General features: G+C 45.0%; 1 protein-coding gene across 1 annotated transcript in view; it reads left to right on the top strand.

Annotated features, from left to right (window-relative positions):
• Positions 1 to 4,416: 4,416 nt before the first annotated feature.
• The window catches only part of MAL2 (mal, T cell differentiation protein 2), a 28,095-nt gene continuing 14,724 nt past the window's right edge, over positions 4,417 to 17,787 (top strand). Inside the window, exon 1 of the mRNA XM_079901575.1 lies at positions 4,417 to 4,852. Within this exon, the coding sequence (XP_079757701.1) occupies positions 4,721 to 4,852 (132 nt within the window). The 5' untranslated portion in view covers positions 4,417 to 4,720. The remainder of the gene's footprint in view (positions 4,853 to 17,787) is intronic.

The following is a 17,787-nucleotide window of genomic DNA, read 5'->3' as shown; positions in this document are numbered from 1 at the left end:
ATGTGTCTTTTATGCTGGTTACTTTGAAGATTTTCTCTTTTTTAAAACAAATTTGTTTATTTTTATTTTATTTATTTTTGGCTGCGTTGGGTCTTCATTGTTGTGCTTGGGCTTTCTCTAGGTGCGGTGAACAGGGATACTGTTCGTTGCGGTGCGCAGGCTTCTCATTGCGGTGGCTTCTCTTGTTGCGGAGCATGGGCTGTAGGCACGCAGACTTCAGTAGTTGCGGCACGCGTGCTCAGTAGCTGTGGCTCTCGGGCTCTAGAGTGCAGGCTCAGTGGTTGTTGTGCACGGGCTTAGTTGTTCTGCGGCATGTGGGATCTTCCCGGACCAGGGCTCGAACCTGTGTCCCCTGCATTGGTAGGTGGATTCTTAACCACTGTGCCACTAGGGAAGCCCTGAAGATTTTCTCTTTATTATTGTTTTTAAGAAATTTGATTTTTTTTTGTAGATTTTTTCATGTTTCTAATTCCTGGGGTTCACTGAATTTATTAGATTGAATTTATTAGATCTGAAACTAATTACAAATATATTAAAACATTTGAGAGTATCCCACTGCTCACTACGCTGTCCATTTTTTAGTCTTTTTTTTTACTCAGTGTGTTTCATTTTATGTTCTATTTCTATGTCTTCATATAAACTGATATTCCCTTCTCTGCCTAAACTGCTGCTAATCCTCTGCAAAGTATTTTTCATCGCAGACACTGTCGTTACCATATCTAGAAGTTCAGTTTGGGTCCTTTTTACATGACATGCTCAATCTCACTCTATTTTTTTAAATATGGAATACATTTATAATAACTGTCGTAATGTTTTTTCTACTAATATAATCATGTGTATCATTTCTTGGTCTGTTTATCATGGTTGATTCTTATCCTAGAATCTAGCTAAGGGGTATGAGACAAGTGAAAATATAATATCAATTTAGTGAAGCAAGTGTTCTACGTGGAGTGAGCACATCAGGTTAGGGAAACACGTTGGGTGGGAGGGAACCCTACATAATCTTCAGTAGCCAGAGAAATGCTGCCATAATGAGTTTGCCTTTAGGACCCAAAGGAATTATCCAGAAAATAGATATGGGGTAGGGTGGTAAGAAGAAAGCATGTTCCATTAGAGGGAAGACAATGTGTAACGGTCTGGAGGCAGGAGAGTTATTGGAACTGTAGGTGGATTAATAGGTCTGGTGGAGGTAAGAGAGTGCATCAGAAGCTATACCCCAGAAATACCTTGAATGCATTCCAGGGTGTTTGAAATAGATCCTGAGACAGTAGGGAATCCTAGAGGAGTTTTAAGTAGAGGTGTGACTGCAATCAACTTTGTGTTTAGAAATCATTCTGATAGCAGTGTAGAAAATACAAGAGAGGGAAACAAGACTGCTAAAGTATTCATTGTGAGAAGGAATAGCATCCTGAGATAGAGTGAGAACATGGGAATGGAGAGATCCCAATGGATATATCCTGGAGAATAAGATGGTAGGACTGCCAGACCTTATAACTGGTTAAATATGTGACTATCAAGGGAAACACCCAGATGTTTGTGTTAGATAACTGGATTGATGGTCCTGTTTTCAATGAAACAGGATCACTGTTAGATATCCTAAAACTCCTTGTAAAGTAAGTAGGGAAGGTTGGAATGGCTTAGATTTGCTTTCATACATTGAACTTCTTGTCTACTTGTGCCAAGCACAAAGACAGGCACAGCGAAAGAAGGTATGGGTTAATAAGTGAGAAAAATAGTGGGGAGAGGTGGTGGAGGAAATTGATACCTCAGAATCCCTAAGTCAAGATTAGATAACATGAATTAATAATGGAAACAAAAGTCTTAATTATGACATATTTTCAGGCAGTGTGAGAGTAGAATCAAAGAGCAGATGCAGATGATGGATTGAATCCATGCTGCAGAACATGGGGCAGTGTGGAGAAACTTATAGTAAAGTATAAAATGGGAGGCAATATCTGGGACTATTACAAGTATCTCTAAAATGCATTCTCATAAGCACGGGATGGATAGAAACCAGAAAAGCCAGAATGGGGCCAATGAGAGAATTAGGAGGGAATGAAAGGCTGGAGGCCAATGGACTGAGAAAGGAAGAAGAGTTAGATGGACAGAAGACGTCAGCATTCAAGGGAATAGTGCTGGTGAAGTGCCAGGCAATAAGGTGGGTCCAGATGTGATTTCAGCTCATTGAAGGTAGCAAGTGGTTGTAAGGCAAAATCGTTGAAAGTGTCATGAATAGGAATGATGACATTCCAAAAAATGGGGTCCAAAGGAAGTCTGTGAGCAAGGTAAATGTCATGTTGAAAGTCAGTAAACCATGGAAACAGGATGGGGAAAGAGCAGAAAAGTGAAGCTGTGAAGAGCTCACAGTCGACTGTGTGGAGGAGGAGAGAGATATGGGATGAGTGCTTTTCTTTCTTTGATTCCAGAGCTGTTGCCCTCCATTAGAAGGAAATTGGTATCATCAAGAGTAAACAGGTTTTGGGGGCTTCCCTGGTGGCGCAGTGGTTGAGAATCTGCCTGCCAATGCAGGGGACACGGGTTCGAGCCCTGGTCTGGGAAGATCCCACACGCCACGGAGCCACTGGGCCCATGAGCCACAACTACTGAGCCTGAGCGTCTGGAGCTTGTGCTCCACAACAAGAGAGGCCGTGATAGTGAGAGGACCATGCACCGCAATGAACAGTGGCCCCTGCTCGCTGCAACTAGAGAAAGCCCTCGCACAGAAATGAAGACCCAACACAGCTAAAAATAAGTTAAAAAAAAAAAAAAAAGAGTAAACAGGTTTTGGTAGTGGTCATGAGAGTGGAAAATCATTCTAGAGAGGAATGCATTTTTATTATTGTAACATTTTAAAATAGTATGTTACAATAATAGGAGAGGCTTCAACGATATTTTTTTTATTCCACTGGTCATTGTGGAAGCAGGTAGAAAGCAGGTAGAGTCGGGGATGGTGGGGGATGCATGGTGCAGCAAGGAGGGTGTTGGAAGGGACACAGTGAAGTTTTCCCCTTGGTGGTAATTTTTAAGACAAGCACAGTTGAGGCTTTTCTGAGTCACTGAGCACTTCTGGGAACTTCAAAGTCATTGTAGGCTTATTCATTGAAATTCTGGGGGTCCATCACTATAGCTGCACATTTTCAGGGTAAAGAACTTGAAGAGGTCTTCCTTTTGGATGTACTTTGTTTATTGAGAGCTGTTGGGCAGAAAATAAAATAAAACAATCACGAAAGATCATTCCCTGACAATCTGGATCTAAACACAGAGAGGGTTCATTGATCAACAAACGAAATTTCCTATTAAATAAATACCACACATTGAATGTCAAGAAGTGATGATTTTTAGAGGTGGGGAAGACCAGAGATTTACACAAAACGTTTCACTCACACCCTGTTTTGTGGTATCTACCCTGATGCTACCACCACACCTACGAGTTTCGCTTATTAAAATAATAAAGAGGTAGAATGACTAAAATCTGATGACCAGCGCATACAGCTGAACACAGTTCCTCAAAGGCTAAACCTGACAGACAAGATTATTATTCAACTTGGAGAATGTCTGGTGATGTTGCCTAATCTTTTTTCCAACCTGCTCTACATGTGTATGCTGCTGTGTGTAGTTTTGCTTATTTTCAGCTGATCTTTGAGAAAATTAATCTCATCTCCTTTATTTCACTTATTAAATGTTGACGTTAAAACCAAATATAAAATGGGGATGAACTGGGGCAGGGAATGCAAACCATACACAGAATCCTTAAAAAAAAAAAAAATCTGCCTTTTAAGCGTTTAAAAGACAACAGCAATTCATAAGTTTCAGACAGGTGCAATCAATAAGTTTTATGTGGAAAATATAACCTATGCAACATCATGTGTACACAACAGTGTGATGTGTGCATGTGTAAAAATCAGGAAAATAGTAGTCATCATATCAGCTACCATTTGAGGAGCACTTACTATGAGTTTCCTCTTTTTATGTTATATCATGTAATTCGGGTATCCATACGGAGTAGATAACCTCAGCCCCATTTCATAGATGAGCACACCACTGGCGCGCACAGCGTTTGGTTACCTGCCCGGCATACACTGCCAATAGATGTTGGAGCTGACCCATCTGACTTCAGTAGGCGACACTGTTCTAGTGGTGTTTTTAAAATCCCACAAGAGTCCCATTTTAAGCTGATCCACTCCACTTTTTAGGTGTGACTGATGACCTTGATTTCACCTTCTGAGTCACAGCTCCAAGACCAGTCTTGCAGTTAAATTGAGGGAAGTGGGGTAGGGGAGCTGTGAGAGTTGGGGGGAAGGACAGGTGGAAGAGAATAGGTGGAAACCAGGGGAGGGAAAGAAGGAAAAAATAAAGAGCGGAGCGGTGAGCCGGGCGTCGAGACGCTCCAGGAGCGCTGGCCGCTGGCCGGCAAAGGGCACCAGAAGAACAGAGCAGGAAGGACCGGGCCAGGTGGCCGCCGCACCTGTGCACGTGACCCGCGCGGGCGCCGGGGCGGAGGCGCGCTCACCTGGGCCCACGTGACGGGGCGGGGCCCCGCCTGGCCGAAGACAGCGCTGCCACGCCCCCCTCCCGGGCGGCGCGCCCGGAGCCCGCGGACCCGAGCAGCTGCGGCGGCGGCGGCGGCGGCGGCGGCGGGAGCCCGGGAGGCGGAGGCAGGCGGAGGCGGGCGGAGGGAGGTGGCGGCGGCGCGCGGAGACGCAGTAGCGACAGCGGCAGCATGTCGGCCGGCGGAGCGCCAGTCCCGCCGCCCGCGAACCCCGCCGTGTCCTTCCCGGCGCCACGGGTCACCCTGCCCGTCGGCCCCGACATCCTGCGGACCTACTCGGGCGCCTTCGTCTGCCTGGAGATTGTAAGTGGGGCAGCCTGGGCGAGGGTCGCGCCCCGGGTGGCGAGAACTGGCAGCTGCATCCTGCCCCCCGGGCTGCGTCCTTCTGCGCGGCCCCCAGCTCCCGTCCCCCCGGCGTGGGCTTCTCCTGCGCCCCTCCCGGGGTCCTCCCGATGCCCAGCGCAGCCCGCACCCGGGCGACGGCGCCACCGCCCTGGCCCTCTCGCCTGGCACCTGTTACGCTGGCACCTGCTCCTCCGCTGGCGAAAGAAATGGTCCCGGGAGAGCGAGCAGGAGGCCCCGCGGGCCGAGGATTGGGGACTCTGAGAGGAGAAGGCTCTTTGGAGTTGGGGTACTGTCAGAGACCCCCGGCGGTTTGGCCGGGGGCCACGCTGGGCTGGAGCGGGTGCCGGCGCTCTGGGCCTCGCCTGATGCTACCTGCCATTTTGTTGGGTGCTGCAAGGTGGAGCCAACGACCGGGTGACCAGGAGGCCGCTAGGATGTGGAAGGAGGGGCAGGAGGTACCAGGAAGCGGAGGAGGAGGGCTAGAAGACGTGGGCTTTTTTTTTTTTTTCCTTTTACCATTATGAGCGCCCTTTGGATTGGGGAGAGCAGCGGGGCTCAGGAGGCAGGGCAGGGAAAAGGTGAAGCCCATACGGTGCCCTGGGCAGTGTCTAATCAAGTGGGCTGAGAATGGTAGGGTAAAAGTACAAACGTGGCTGTCAAGCTCCTCGCCGCCTGCGTTTGCGCCTTCTCCCTTCCGAGTCTACCTTTGCAACTCCAAACCCTCTCAGCGCACTTGGTTGGGCCTAGGTGACCGTCGGGGCACCCGGCCTGTCGTGCAGGCTTCTTGGGCTGCAGACGTGAACTTTTAAAAAGGCACTTTAATGGAGTTGGGAGGTTTTGAAGCTCGCTGGGGAAAATGTGCAAATATAAATTGGGCAACCTGAGGTTACATCATGTCCTGAGAATGGCAAATACAGAGTGAAACGTTTGCCAGTCAGTGCCTTTCCTGCCGGCTGGCTTTGTTTGCTCGGTTTGGAGTTTGCATATCGTCCCCCTCACCCACACCCACACCTTTGAGTTTGCATAACCTGGATTTGGGTCGCTTCGGTTTCACTTTTGTGCTTGTGGGGCTGGAACGCCTTGTGAGCATTGGTTTTCCGCCCTATTTTGCTAAGGCACCCTAAGTTAAGTTTAGCTCAGATTTGAATCTGAAAAAGGAGACAAGTGAGTTACCGGCTATGACATCAGTAATCGGATGGTGACTGCGAGGCTAGGAGAAACTGGTTTGAGTCTGAGCCCAGTTCGGAAGCATCTGAATGCTTGGGATGAGGTGCGGGCATCCAGGTGAGAAGAGCGGGGAGAGGGTGGCCTTGGGTGGGCAGCCCCACTGTGGGGAGGGGGACAGCCTGAGAGCAGTGAAGCCTGGGAAGAAGGATTTTATAGGCTCTGGGCTACTTTAGTTCCGTGTTCCTCAAACTCCAGTTGTTTGCCTGCCTCTGTTAGAAGTTTTTGCCTGCCACATTCACCTGTTCTAGAATTTACAGATTGTGCACTTCAAATGCATTCACTTTCTGAGCTTCAGTACCTTACCTTAGCCTCATCCTAAGCAATAAAAACATGAATTCTCAAATTTGCTATGCTGTCATATTTTTCGAATATTTATTCAAATAGATACTTATATGTTTACATATATATGTATATATGTAAAAACTGTGACATACATATATGTATATATATGCAAAGAAGGCCTAGCCATGTGCTATCAAATCAAATTCCATCTCAAGAGCCACTGGTGATCATGTGACACTTTTGGAAACTCCACCTAATTCTGGGAAAAAAAGTGGAAAGTGGTTTATTCTATTTCCTCCCCCCCACCCCCATATCTCTGTATTTATCTAGCCCATTGGTTAGTTCTCAACTCCTGCTATACTTAATTGCTTGGGCAGATTTTTAAAATACTGTCGCTAGGCCAGACTAATTAAATCGGACTCTCTGGGGGAGCTACCGAGTCCATTAGGTTTTTAAAAAGCTCCCGGGAGGTTCTAATGTACGGTCATGTCTGGGAACCACCAAGGGAGGCCTTTTCAGGGCTCTGTGGACAAGACAGCTCTCTCTTGCAAATGTGAATCCTCTCCTTCTGCTAGAACTTCTGCCACGCCCCATCCCAGGGGAAATCCCAGGCTCACAGAAGTATCCAATCCCTTCCTCTCGTCCCTTCATTTCCTCTGGCTTCTTAGCCCCAAAACGCTTCCAGGATCCTTATCTAGATAGAACAGCATCACTTCTGAAAGCCATTTCCGTTTAATTTTCACTTTTTTTGGCCAAATATCTCGATAGGTTTAAATCATAGGCCTCCATTACCTTTTACTTGATATCAACCTCCTTCCTCCCCAGCCCAACCTGGAAAAAATAAAAGGCCCAGAATATTCCGGTGAAACTGGTGACCTCAGAGAAACAAGAGACCACATTAGAGCCAAACTATAGCTCCTTCTTGGCCCTCATCCTGCTGTGCCACTTAGAGCTATTGGATCATGTGCTTTAAGAGAGCAGAGGTGGAGGCCACCTTGGTCCCCTCTCTCTACCTAGAACATCCACACCGGAGGAGATGCACAGATATAAGCAAAGTAGACACTTTCGAAGCGCTTTGGTCCCGGATTTCTGATCCCTTGAAATTGTTCAGTCTCCCATGGCTCCTCTTCAGAAATTTCTCTCTGTAAATTAAACGTGAGAATTCACCAGAAGCAGTTCTAAGCTCTGGGTGATGTCCTTTCTGGGGACCCCTTTGTTTTAGCCTCTGCCAGTGTTTCTGAATATGCCCAAACTCCTTAATTTTGACTTTCTATCGAATCCATTTGTCTTTGCAATTTCTTTATGTCCCGTTGCTGTCTAAAACTGAATACCTGAAACTGCATCTGACAAAGATGCTGGGCTATCTATAGTTGACTAAGCTAATGAAACCATGATCTTGGAATTCACTTCTCGCACTAACCAGTAACTTTGCTCAATGATTTAATTTCAATTTGCCTTGTTGTACCACATTCACAATCTCTCAAGTGTCAGGCATTTGTTGGGGAGATAATTCAAAAGATACAGATATTGCCAGCCTCCAAACACCAGGCAAAGTAGTTTATAGCACTGGCTTTATAGGTGGAGGTATTGCAACTTCACATGCATGGTGTGGTTTTCTTGAGATAGGTATGTTGTACTGCTAGGCACCTAAGTTGTCTACCTCTGGGTTTTTGCACTCAGCTATACCTACCAATGTGTGCTTGCTATGAAGAGTTTAATACTAAGTTAGTTTTGCAAAGTGAAACCTTTTAGTTTAAGATGGAAAACGTTGCCGTCCAAAGTTATCATTTTCAAAATCTAATGTTTTGATTCAGTGTTTCCTGAATTAATGTTTTGTAAATCATTCATCAGGTGTTTATTGAATACCTGTTGTGCGGCAGACACTATTCTGGGAACAAAGATATTTAAACTCTGCCTCACTTGAAAGAGCTTATAACCTAGTTGAGAGGATATGCCCCCCAAATAACTACCATTCAGGGAATAAAGACACAACAATGGAAAGTGAACTATAGCTAACGCACTTTCCAGGCAGGTGTATTATAAGAAAATGACATTGGAACATCTGTACTATTGGGCTAAACAAGCTATTTCTGGTCCTTTGTCCTCAGTGAGTATTATGCACAAGAAGATTGGAAGTAACAGTATTAAACATGGAAAAGAATAAAGGTCATTATTGAATTCAGTGTGTTTCACAGTTTCAGTATTTAGGAAACTGTTTACATTCCCCATGATATTCCTGAACATTTCTCTTTATGGGAGATGGTCTAGGACTCTTATTCACAGGCTTCTAACTGCAGTGTTTTGGATGCGATAATAATTTTCATTTTTTCAACAAGTAATTAATAACCTGCTATGCATCAGGCCTTATCTTATGCCCTGGAAATAGGATAATTAACATAACTCCTGCCCTTAAAAGAAAGTCCTATACAGTAAAGTATAAATCCAAGAAAGCATTACAGTGCTGCATTTGAAGTGATAAAATTGGTTTATGGGCTTCCCTGGTGGCGCAGTGGTTGAGAGTCCGCCTGCCGATGCAGGGGACACGGGTTCGTGCCCCGGTCCGGGAAGATCCCACATGCCGCGGAGCGGCTGGGCCCGTGAGCCATGGCCACTGAGCCTGCGCGTCCGGAGCCTGTGCTCCGCAGTGGGAGAGGCCACAACAGTAAGAGGCCCGCGTATCGCAAAAAAAAAAAAAAAAAAAAAATTGGTTTATGAAAAGTACTATTGAAAAACAGGGTGGAGTACATCTGGCCACTGGGAAGGCCAGGACAGGCAGCTTTAATGGGATGGTGACATTTGAATTTAGCCTGAAATGATGAGTAGAGGTTCAGTAGACAAAAGTGGGAAAGAGAATTCCAGGTAGAAACAAGGGCATGTGCAAACCCCAGAGACAAGAAAGACCATGGCATGAAGTTCTGGCAATGGTTGGTGTTTTTCTGTGTGTGTTTTTCTACATGACTTATGGGGAGGTGGCAGGAGGAGGAAAAAGAGCAGGTAGGGTTCAAGGTGTGGTTTGCTGAGGAATGATAGGCCAAGGCATAGCATTTGTTTTTGTCTGTGATGGGGAGCTGCTGAAGGACAGGGCTAACTTGATCAGACTTGCAGAAATCTTTGAGTAATGAAGTTTGGTTATAAAGCAGAGAGATTGAAGGCAGGAAGGTCAGCTAAAGGGCTTATTGCAGTGGTTTGGATGAGGGGTGATGAGAACTAGAAGTAGGACAAAGAAAAGCAGAGAAGAGGCACAGATTTGATATTTACAAGGTCAACCACATAGGTAAAGTTTGTTTTGTTTTTTCTTGCGGTATGCGGGCCTCTCACTGTTGTGGCCTCTCCCGTTGTGGAGCACAGGCTCCGGACGCGCAGGCTCAGTGGCCATGGCTCACGGGACCAGCCGCTCCATGGCATGTGGGATCTTCCTGGACCGGGGCACGAACCCGTGTCCCCTGCATCGGCAGGTGGACTCTCAACCACTGCGCCACCGGGGAAGCCCCATGTAAAGTTTTGACATGGCCTGAAATGATCGTAGACCAAACTTAAGTATAAGATGTAACACAGAGGACTTACGCCAGAAAAATGAAATGTTAATGAAAGGATGATGGGGAAGGAGGGGCTGTGCAGCAGGCATGTGCAGTCATGCAGATAATTCTATGGAAGGAATTTCAGGTTATTTTCAACCTGCAGCTTTGACTGTAGATGGACTAACACATAAATGTTCAGCTGTATAGACTTCTCTCTTCTCACCCAGAAAATAGATTTCGGTTGCAAAGGGACATTGTGTGTCTGCAGTGGTGAAGGAGGGGCTACCTGTGGGCGTGTTTTCCCTGCTTTAAAGGGGTTTTAATTCTATAGGTAAAATTTTTACCTTGCGTCTGGGTTAAAAATCTCCATCCATGTGAAAAAAAGTCTTTAAAACTTCATAAGAAAAAAAAGTGCCCCTGCCAGAGATTATTTTCAGCAATCGTTTTCCCTGGCTGGCAGTTCTGTAAGAATTAGAACTGAAACATGGAAAACTTCAAACCAAGTTGCTGAAAACCTTGACCTTAAGCTCCAAAGGAAAAGGTTAAGGAGAGGAGATTTGTCTTGTGGTGCCTGATAGAAATGTCGTACCGGGTGGTAGGAGCCATGGGTGTGGCATATCTGCATAGCTATAGCTGAATAGGAAAGACTGTGTAATGACATGGGACAGGAACCAGGCAGGTGTAGCCAATACCACGCACGTTCAGTACTTGACAAATGCTGTGTGATTGTTCTGTAGGACAAACTGAACAGTGTGAAAATATTCTAGAGAAACTGACTGGAGCGGGGAAGAGCAGATTTGGAGTACGCCCTCTTATGTCTTGCCCGACTTTTTTTTTTTTTTTTTTTTTTTTTTTTTTGCGGTACGCGGGCCTCTCACTGTTGTGGCCTCTCCCGTTGCGGAGCACAGGCTCCGGATGCGCAGGCACAGCGGCCATGGCTCATGGGCCCAGCCGTCCCGCGGCACATGGGATCCTCCCGGACCGGGGCACGAACCCGTGTCCCCTGCATCGGCAGGCGGACTCTCAACCACTGCGCCACCAGGGAAGCCCTCAACTTTTTTTTTTCTTCTAGCATTTTATTTTATTTTTTAACTTGTTATTGAAATATAGTTGATTTGCAATGTTGTGTTAGTTTCACATGTACAGCACAGTTCATTCATTTACAGCAGATTCAATTATTCATATATATGTATATATATGTATTCTTTTTTTTACACTCTCTTCCATTATACGTTATTACATGATACTGAGTATAGTTCCCTCTGCTATACAGTAGGTCCTTGCTGGTTCTCTATTTTATATATAGTAGTGTATATATTTTAATCCCAAACTCCTAATTGATCCCTCTGCTCTTTCCCCTTTGGTAACCATAAGTTTATATTCTATGTCTGTGAGTCTATTTCTGTTTTGTAAATAAGTTCATTTGTATCATTTTTAGATTAGACGTATAAGCTGTATCATATAATATTTGTCTTTGTCTGGCTTAACCTCACTTAGTATGATAATCTCTGGGTCCATCCATGTTGCTGCAGATGGCATTATTTCATTCTTTTTTATGGCTGAGTAATATTCCATGTGTGTGTATACTACATCTTCTTTATCCATTCATCTGTCAGTGGACACAGGTGGCTTCCATGTCTTAGCTATTGTAAATAGTGCTGGTATGAACACTGGGGTGCATATATCTTTTCGAATTATGCATTATGTATTATGTATCTTTTCTCTGGATATATGCCCAGGAGTGGGATTGCTGGATTATATTGTAGCTCTATTTATTTTTTTAAGGAACCTCCATACTGTTCTCCATAGTGGTTATACCAATTTACATTCCCACCAACAGTGTAGGAGGGTTCCTTTTTCTCCACACCCTCTCCAGCATTTATTATTGCCCAACTTTTAAAATGTCATGACTCCTCTCCAGGAGTTTAAAGTTTGACCTGAATTTCCTCTGTCCTGTTTTATATGAAAAGGGCCATGCCCTTTTGTAGTCTCCATAGATGACATCCCTAACTTTCGTATAATAGCTTTCAGAAGAAGGAAGGTAAAAAGAAAGAAAAGAGGCAATGACTTGTACAGTCCTTGTTGATACTGAAGCATGGGCATGCGTGAACGTTTTTAACCTAGGTGATAACTAGTTACCTATAAACATGAAAAGACGATTTTAAAAATCAAGGGAAATTATAAATAAGAATAAAAGAGGGCCAGAGCATACTTCTCCCCTATCATATGGGCTTTCCATTTTAAGATTACTATCAGCTTGGTAGCCATGGAAGCACCAAGCGATGGCATCCAGCCAGAGAAGTCTTTCTGGAAGACATAGTACTGGAGTTTAGTTATCCAGCGAAAATTCTGATGGCAGCATGCTAAGCAGAAGCATGGACCAGTGTAATAGACGCTTTGTGTGCAGGGGATGAGGGACAGAGGCTGCAGTGCAGAGACAGGGTGGCAGGGAAAGGAGCATCGCAGGGGAGAGGGTGAGCTTGGAGAGGCAGGCAGGAGTATTCACCAGTGCTATAACCACCGGACTGCAGTCACATCATGAGTGACGTTACACTTTTATGGGCTGCCTTGTAAACACAGCTATCAGGTATTGTATCTGTTGACTGAAGTATGTTCCCACTTAAAAACATTCTTTGGAATACAAGTTGTGTGTAAAATGGAGTTATAGGTAATCTATTCACTAGAAGATAAATAGTCTGAGCATGTTTAACATCCTTTAATCCTCTTGTTTCATTTGTAGCGCCCATTGAAATTGGAGGGGTTATCAAGAAGATAAGGTATTCTGAACTTTTGGAGGGCCACAAACCACTTTGTCATTCTGATGAACATTGTAGACGGTGCCCTCAGAAAAGTGTATGTGCACTTATCTACCCAATTTGATATGATTTTGGAGAATCAACCCTGCCCCTGCCCCAAACCAATCCATGGCAAAGGTATAGAAACCCTGCTCTAGAATAAACACGAAACTTTGATGGGGGCGAACTAACATAATGTTAAGAGCATAAGCTCTGGTAGCCAGTTGCCGGGTTCAAATCCCAGGTCTAACATTTATTAACTGCATAACTTAGAACAATTTATTAATGACTCTCTACCTTGATTAACTTCTCTATAAAATGGTAATAATAATAGTACTTAGCTCTCAGTGTTTAATCTCTCAGTGTTAATCTCAGAGGATTAAACTGGTACAAATAAAACCCTTAGAATAGTGCTTGAACACAAGACCTAGATAAATGCTAGCTCGTATTTCTGTTACCCTCACCAGCTTCGACCTCTTACTCAGATTAACTCCGTAAGCCAGGCTGGGAGACATGTTTTCCTCTAGTCTTTCTGATTTGTTCGTCCTCACTGATTTAAAGTGATGAAAAGCCCAGTATGTAAGCAGTAGGAGAACTGGAAAGAGAGGGTCATATGTTATACACAGAAAGTTCTAAGTATTGAAATGTTTCTCCTTAGGGCAGTCTAACCAGTCCTTTATACCTTCAGCTTCACTTACCTTTCCCTGGTTTCATTCCAAACACTGACTGAAAATAGGTCAGAGTAGGAATTGGCCTGTTTACTTAGTGAATAATAAGAGTATACTAAGATGAAGGTGTCCAAGTGGTTTGAAAATTATTAGCCAAGATGTCGGAGGGCATGGTTTAAAAGCACGCTATTAGGAAATAAGTGACATTCGAAAAGAAAAAGGGTGTTTGCAAAAGGAATCCTTTGGGGACATAGGAAGACCGTCCAAATAGGACTCAATCTGGGAAGTCTGTAATCCACGCAGCCAGAATCGCCGCTTGCTCAAGACCATGGTTTCCCGCGGGGTTATATATTCTTGCCAGTGCACAGTTCCTAGTGAAAACATGTTTTAGCTCCAGCTCTGAGGGTTCAGTTCGGTGTGGCGTGTGGATGAATAATACTTCCATGGCTTTCTTATGGGAAGGCTTCAGCCAAGGTACACCCTTCTGCCCTGCAGGAGCTAAACTGAAGGGATAAGCATACACTGCAGCCGGCCACAAAGGAGAGCCGTGGGTCTTGGAATGGGTAGCAACTTAATCACGGCAACTCGGGGTATATTTGAGCACTTGAAGTGTGTGCCAGATTCGCCTAAATTTGAGCTCAGGAGGTGAGGGGTCGCAGGGGAAGACCGATATCTACGTGAAGACGTGTTTGCCTGTGCATTACCTGGAAGTCGGGTTGTCTTTTTGTCAGAGCTTGAGATTCAGAGTCATGAGCCCTGACTTGGTTCCTTACAGAAATTTCAAAAGGTGGTGCATTTGGGAGTTTTGTGTATAATTCTCAGACGTTTTAGGACACCAGAGAGTGGTGGAAGGCCGTGATAGACAAGGGGTCAGAATGTGGATTCAGTTCCCCGTGGGTGAACAGGAATTCCAGCCGTCTTCAGGGTGTGCGCACTCTGCAGTTGCTACGAAACGTTATCAACTATTCTCCCTCAGATTTTAACCATTCCTGTGCTCTGCATTTCACTTCTAAAAACGGGCTACCTCCAGAGCCACCTCTACTGAACAGGAATGCTGATAATTAACATGAGTGGTAAATACTCTGAGCTTCGTAATGTGCAGAATTAGGTGAAGGGAATATACTAAGCATTGGTAATGTTATTAAAAGCTCAGTTTTTAAAGTTGGAGCTAGATTGGGAAGCTCAGGAGAAAAGGTAGCTTTTGGCCAAAAGAAAAGGTAGCTTATCGTGAAGTAAGGAGAAATAACTGTGTCAAGGCCCTAGGGACCCATTCACCAATGTGACAGTCTTACAACGAGGAAGGTGGATCTCCAGTGTGGGACTATTTCTCTTCTCTGGGCCATCCTCTATGTTCCAAAGCTCCTGTGGTAAGGATGACTTAAATCTGTATTTCACGGAATCTCTGATCTAGGGATGCAGTGTGTGTGTGTATATTTGGGACGGGGGAGGCATCCCTACACCTTCCAGCCTCCCCTGCCCCCTTTCCAGCCACACACACACCACAAATGGGGAGGCAAGTCTGTTCTCTTTTCATATACACACTTAGTTCCCTTTCCAAGCCTTTGAGGTTTGGGAAGGGCTGTAGTTTTGAGTCCGACAAGAAGAGTTCATCTCTACTGTTTCACATTAGCATCCGCTGTCACAGCCCTCGTCTGCCTTGAGAGCCCGCTTCAAAAAAAAAAAAGGTCATGAAGAACCTAGGGGTAAGACGGGAATAAAGACACAGACCTACTAGAGAATGGACTTGAGGACACGGGGAGGGGGAAGGGTAAGCTGCGACAAAGTGAGAGAGTGGCATGGACATATATACACTACCAAACGTAAAATAGATAGCTAGTGGGAAGTAGCCGCATAGCACAGGGAGATCAGCTCGGTGCTTTGTGACCACCTAGAAGGGTGGGATAGGGAGGGTGGGAGGGAGGGAGATGCAAGAGGGAAGAGATATGGGAACATATGTATATGTATAACTGATTCACTTCGTTATAAAGCAGAAACTAACACACCATTGTAAAGCAATTATACTCCAATAAAGATGTTAAAAAAAAAAAAAAAACCTGCCTCCCCTGCCTACTGTCTAGATTCCTCCCATTCTGTTTCTTCTTCCCTCTGGCAATCTCTGGGATCACACAGGGTTGAGCCCTTTTTATAGCACTGGCCACAATCTGCTCCTGAATCAGATTTGGTGGTGTCTATTTCTCCCTTATTAGAGCTCCTGGAGATTGAACCTTGCCTTTTTTTTTTTTTTCCTCAGTGTCCTTCTACAGTGCCTGGCAGCAGATTTGAGGCTGACCAGTTTGAGGTCCAGTCCAGGTTTATTACATGTTATGTTTAATTCCAAGGGATCGGATAGCCTCTTCTTCAGAGGTGTGAAATTATCATAATCTCGATATCATATAATTATGCTTATCTATCTGAGTCTGCCTGTCCCTAATAAACAGTGGCCAATTGTTCTTTATTATTCTTTATACCGGCACCTAGAGTTTCAATAAATGATTCTTGAATTAATAGATATGGAATAATGATGTATATTTCTTAAACAGTATTTAATGTAGCTTATTTGTGATGGGAGAGTAAGAAAAGTCTACCAAGAAGAGGCTGAGAAAAAAAGAAAAAATGGAAGATCTTATCACCTTCAAATATTTAGTAAACAGTATGAAAGAGTATAGAATCTTTTACCAGGGACACTGTTTCTTTCATAGCTACTAATAAGGTTGTGGTTACATTTTTTTAATATGCATGATTACCCATGACCTAGATTTACTTCCTGAAACTTTCTGGGTTGATTGTTCATATTTGATTTGGAATAAGGACTTGAGATATACCACCACTGTTATCAATTTATTAGATTGGGGCTTCTGTTATCATTGCTCAAGTGATAATTTATTAGGCTTTCCAAAATGTTTTTCAAAGTACTGATGAATTGTATGGGCCTTTTTTAAAGAAGCAATACTTGTATTTTTAACTTTTAGTGACTTACACAGTTTGGATATTATCTAGCAAGAGTCACATGATTATTGGTTTTTAATATTTGCTGCTCCAACTGTTCTCATATGGGAACTAGGAGTTTGTTTGCTCAGCAAATAGCTGAGAGCCTTCCGTATGCCAGGCGTACCTGCTTCTATGATATCGCCTATACTGTGTGGGGGGATGGGGGCCGGGGGGAATTGATTCCCATTTGCCTGTCGGTGTCTCCAGGCAGGTGTACCGTAGCCTAGGTTTTTGTGTTGCCACTGTAGCACAGTGCCTGACTGAGAGTTAGGAAAGAATTATTATGTCGATTAATAAATGATATGGGATGCAAGCCATTATAAGGCAGCATGCCGCCAAGAAGATCTAACAGTACAGTTGGACTGAGAGCCAGGGGCATCAGTTACAATGTTTCCCATCAACGTAACAAATCCATAGTAGGGAGCTTGCCCAGAGGGCAGAGGGGGGCCTGAGCATGGGGTGGAACTCAGGAACGACCTTTAGGCTGATGTGCTCTTCAGGATGAGCTGTGCATGGGAGTTTCTCAGATACACATGGGGAGGGAATGACGTTCTGGGCCAGCATATGTCAGGCCACTCAGATGTGAAAGAGCTTTGTCTCTGGACTGTTCATTTCTTTTTCTGTAATGTGAGATGTGCGGGGTTTAGTGGCAAGAGACAAGTATGCAAAAGGCAGGTTTGCTCATAAAGGTCCTGGAATGCCATGCAGAGGGTGTGTAGCCTCTATCTCTAGTGGTAGTATGCACGAGGCTGTTGCTGTCAGGATCGTAAAACTGCCTGTCTTCACCCCTAACCACTTCTCCTCCTGTGTCTTCTCACTCCCTCCCAGCTGTCCCAGCCAGAAATCTGGGTATTTTCCTTATCTGTTCTTCTGCCGTCATGTCCCACATCTGATCAGCCACCAGCCACCCTCACATCTACTTCAGTTTCTCTCTGAGCCACTCACCTCTGTCTGTCCTCCGCTCCTTGAGTCTACTTTACACTCTGTTACCGTAACGGTCTCCGCTGTGGTCCCCCAGTCCTCCGCCTGTTCCCCTCCAGCCCATCGTCACACTCCAGCCGGAGAGAAACTCCTAAATACAAACCTGAGCACGCTCATTCCTGCTCAAGGTGATCTGGGGCTTCCCGTTGCCCTTGGGTGAAGTTCCTCTCCTTGACCTGACCTTCAGAACCCCCCACAGCTGCGTGTCCAGCTCACACCTCTGGCCATTCTGCACATGGTGCCCGCTGCTCCTGTCACCCTGAGCTCTGCCCTTCAGCTCTGCCAAGTGTTCCTCAGCTTCCCCAAACCATCTTAAGACTCAACTCACCCCCCTGCCCTGGAACAGCCTTCTCTGCCCTCTGCTACTCCCCCTGGCCCTGTCCTTTGGGTTGTTGCTTCTAGGGAGTGTTTCCTGACTTTTCAAATCTGGATTT

The sequence above is a fragment of the Stenella coeruleoalba genome (genome assembly GCF_951394435.1).
Source record: "Stenella coeruleoalba genome assembly, chromosome: 17".
NCBI lineage: Eukaryota > Metazoa > Chordata > Mammalia > Artiodactyla > Delphinidae > Stenella > Stenella coeruleoalba.
Note: the sequence above shows the minus strand (reverse complement) of the source record. Positions and strands in the feature narration are given on the sequence as shown.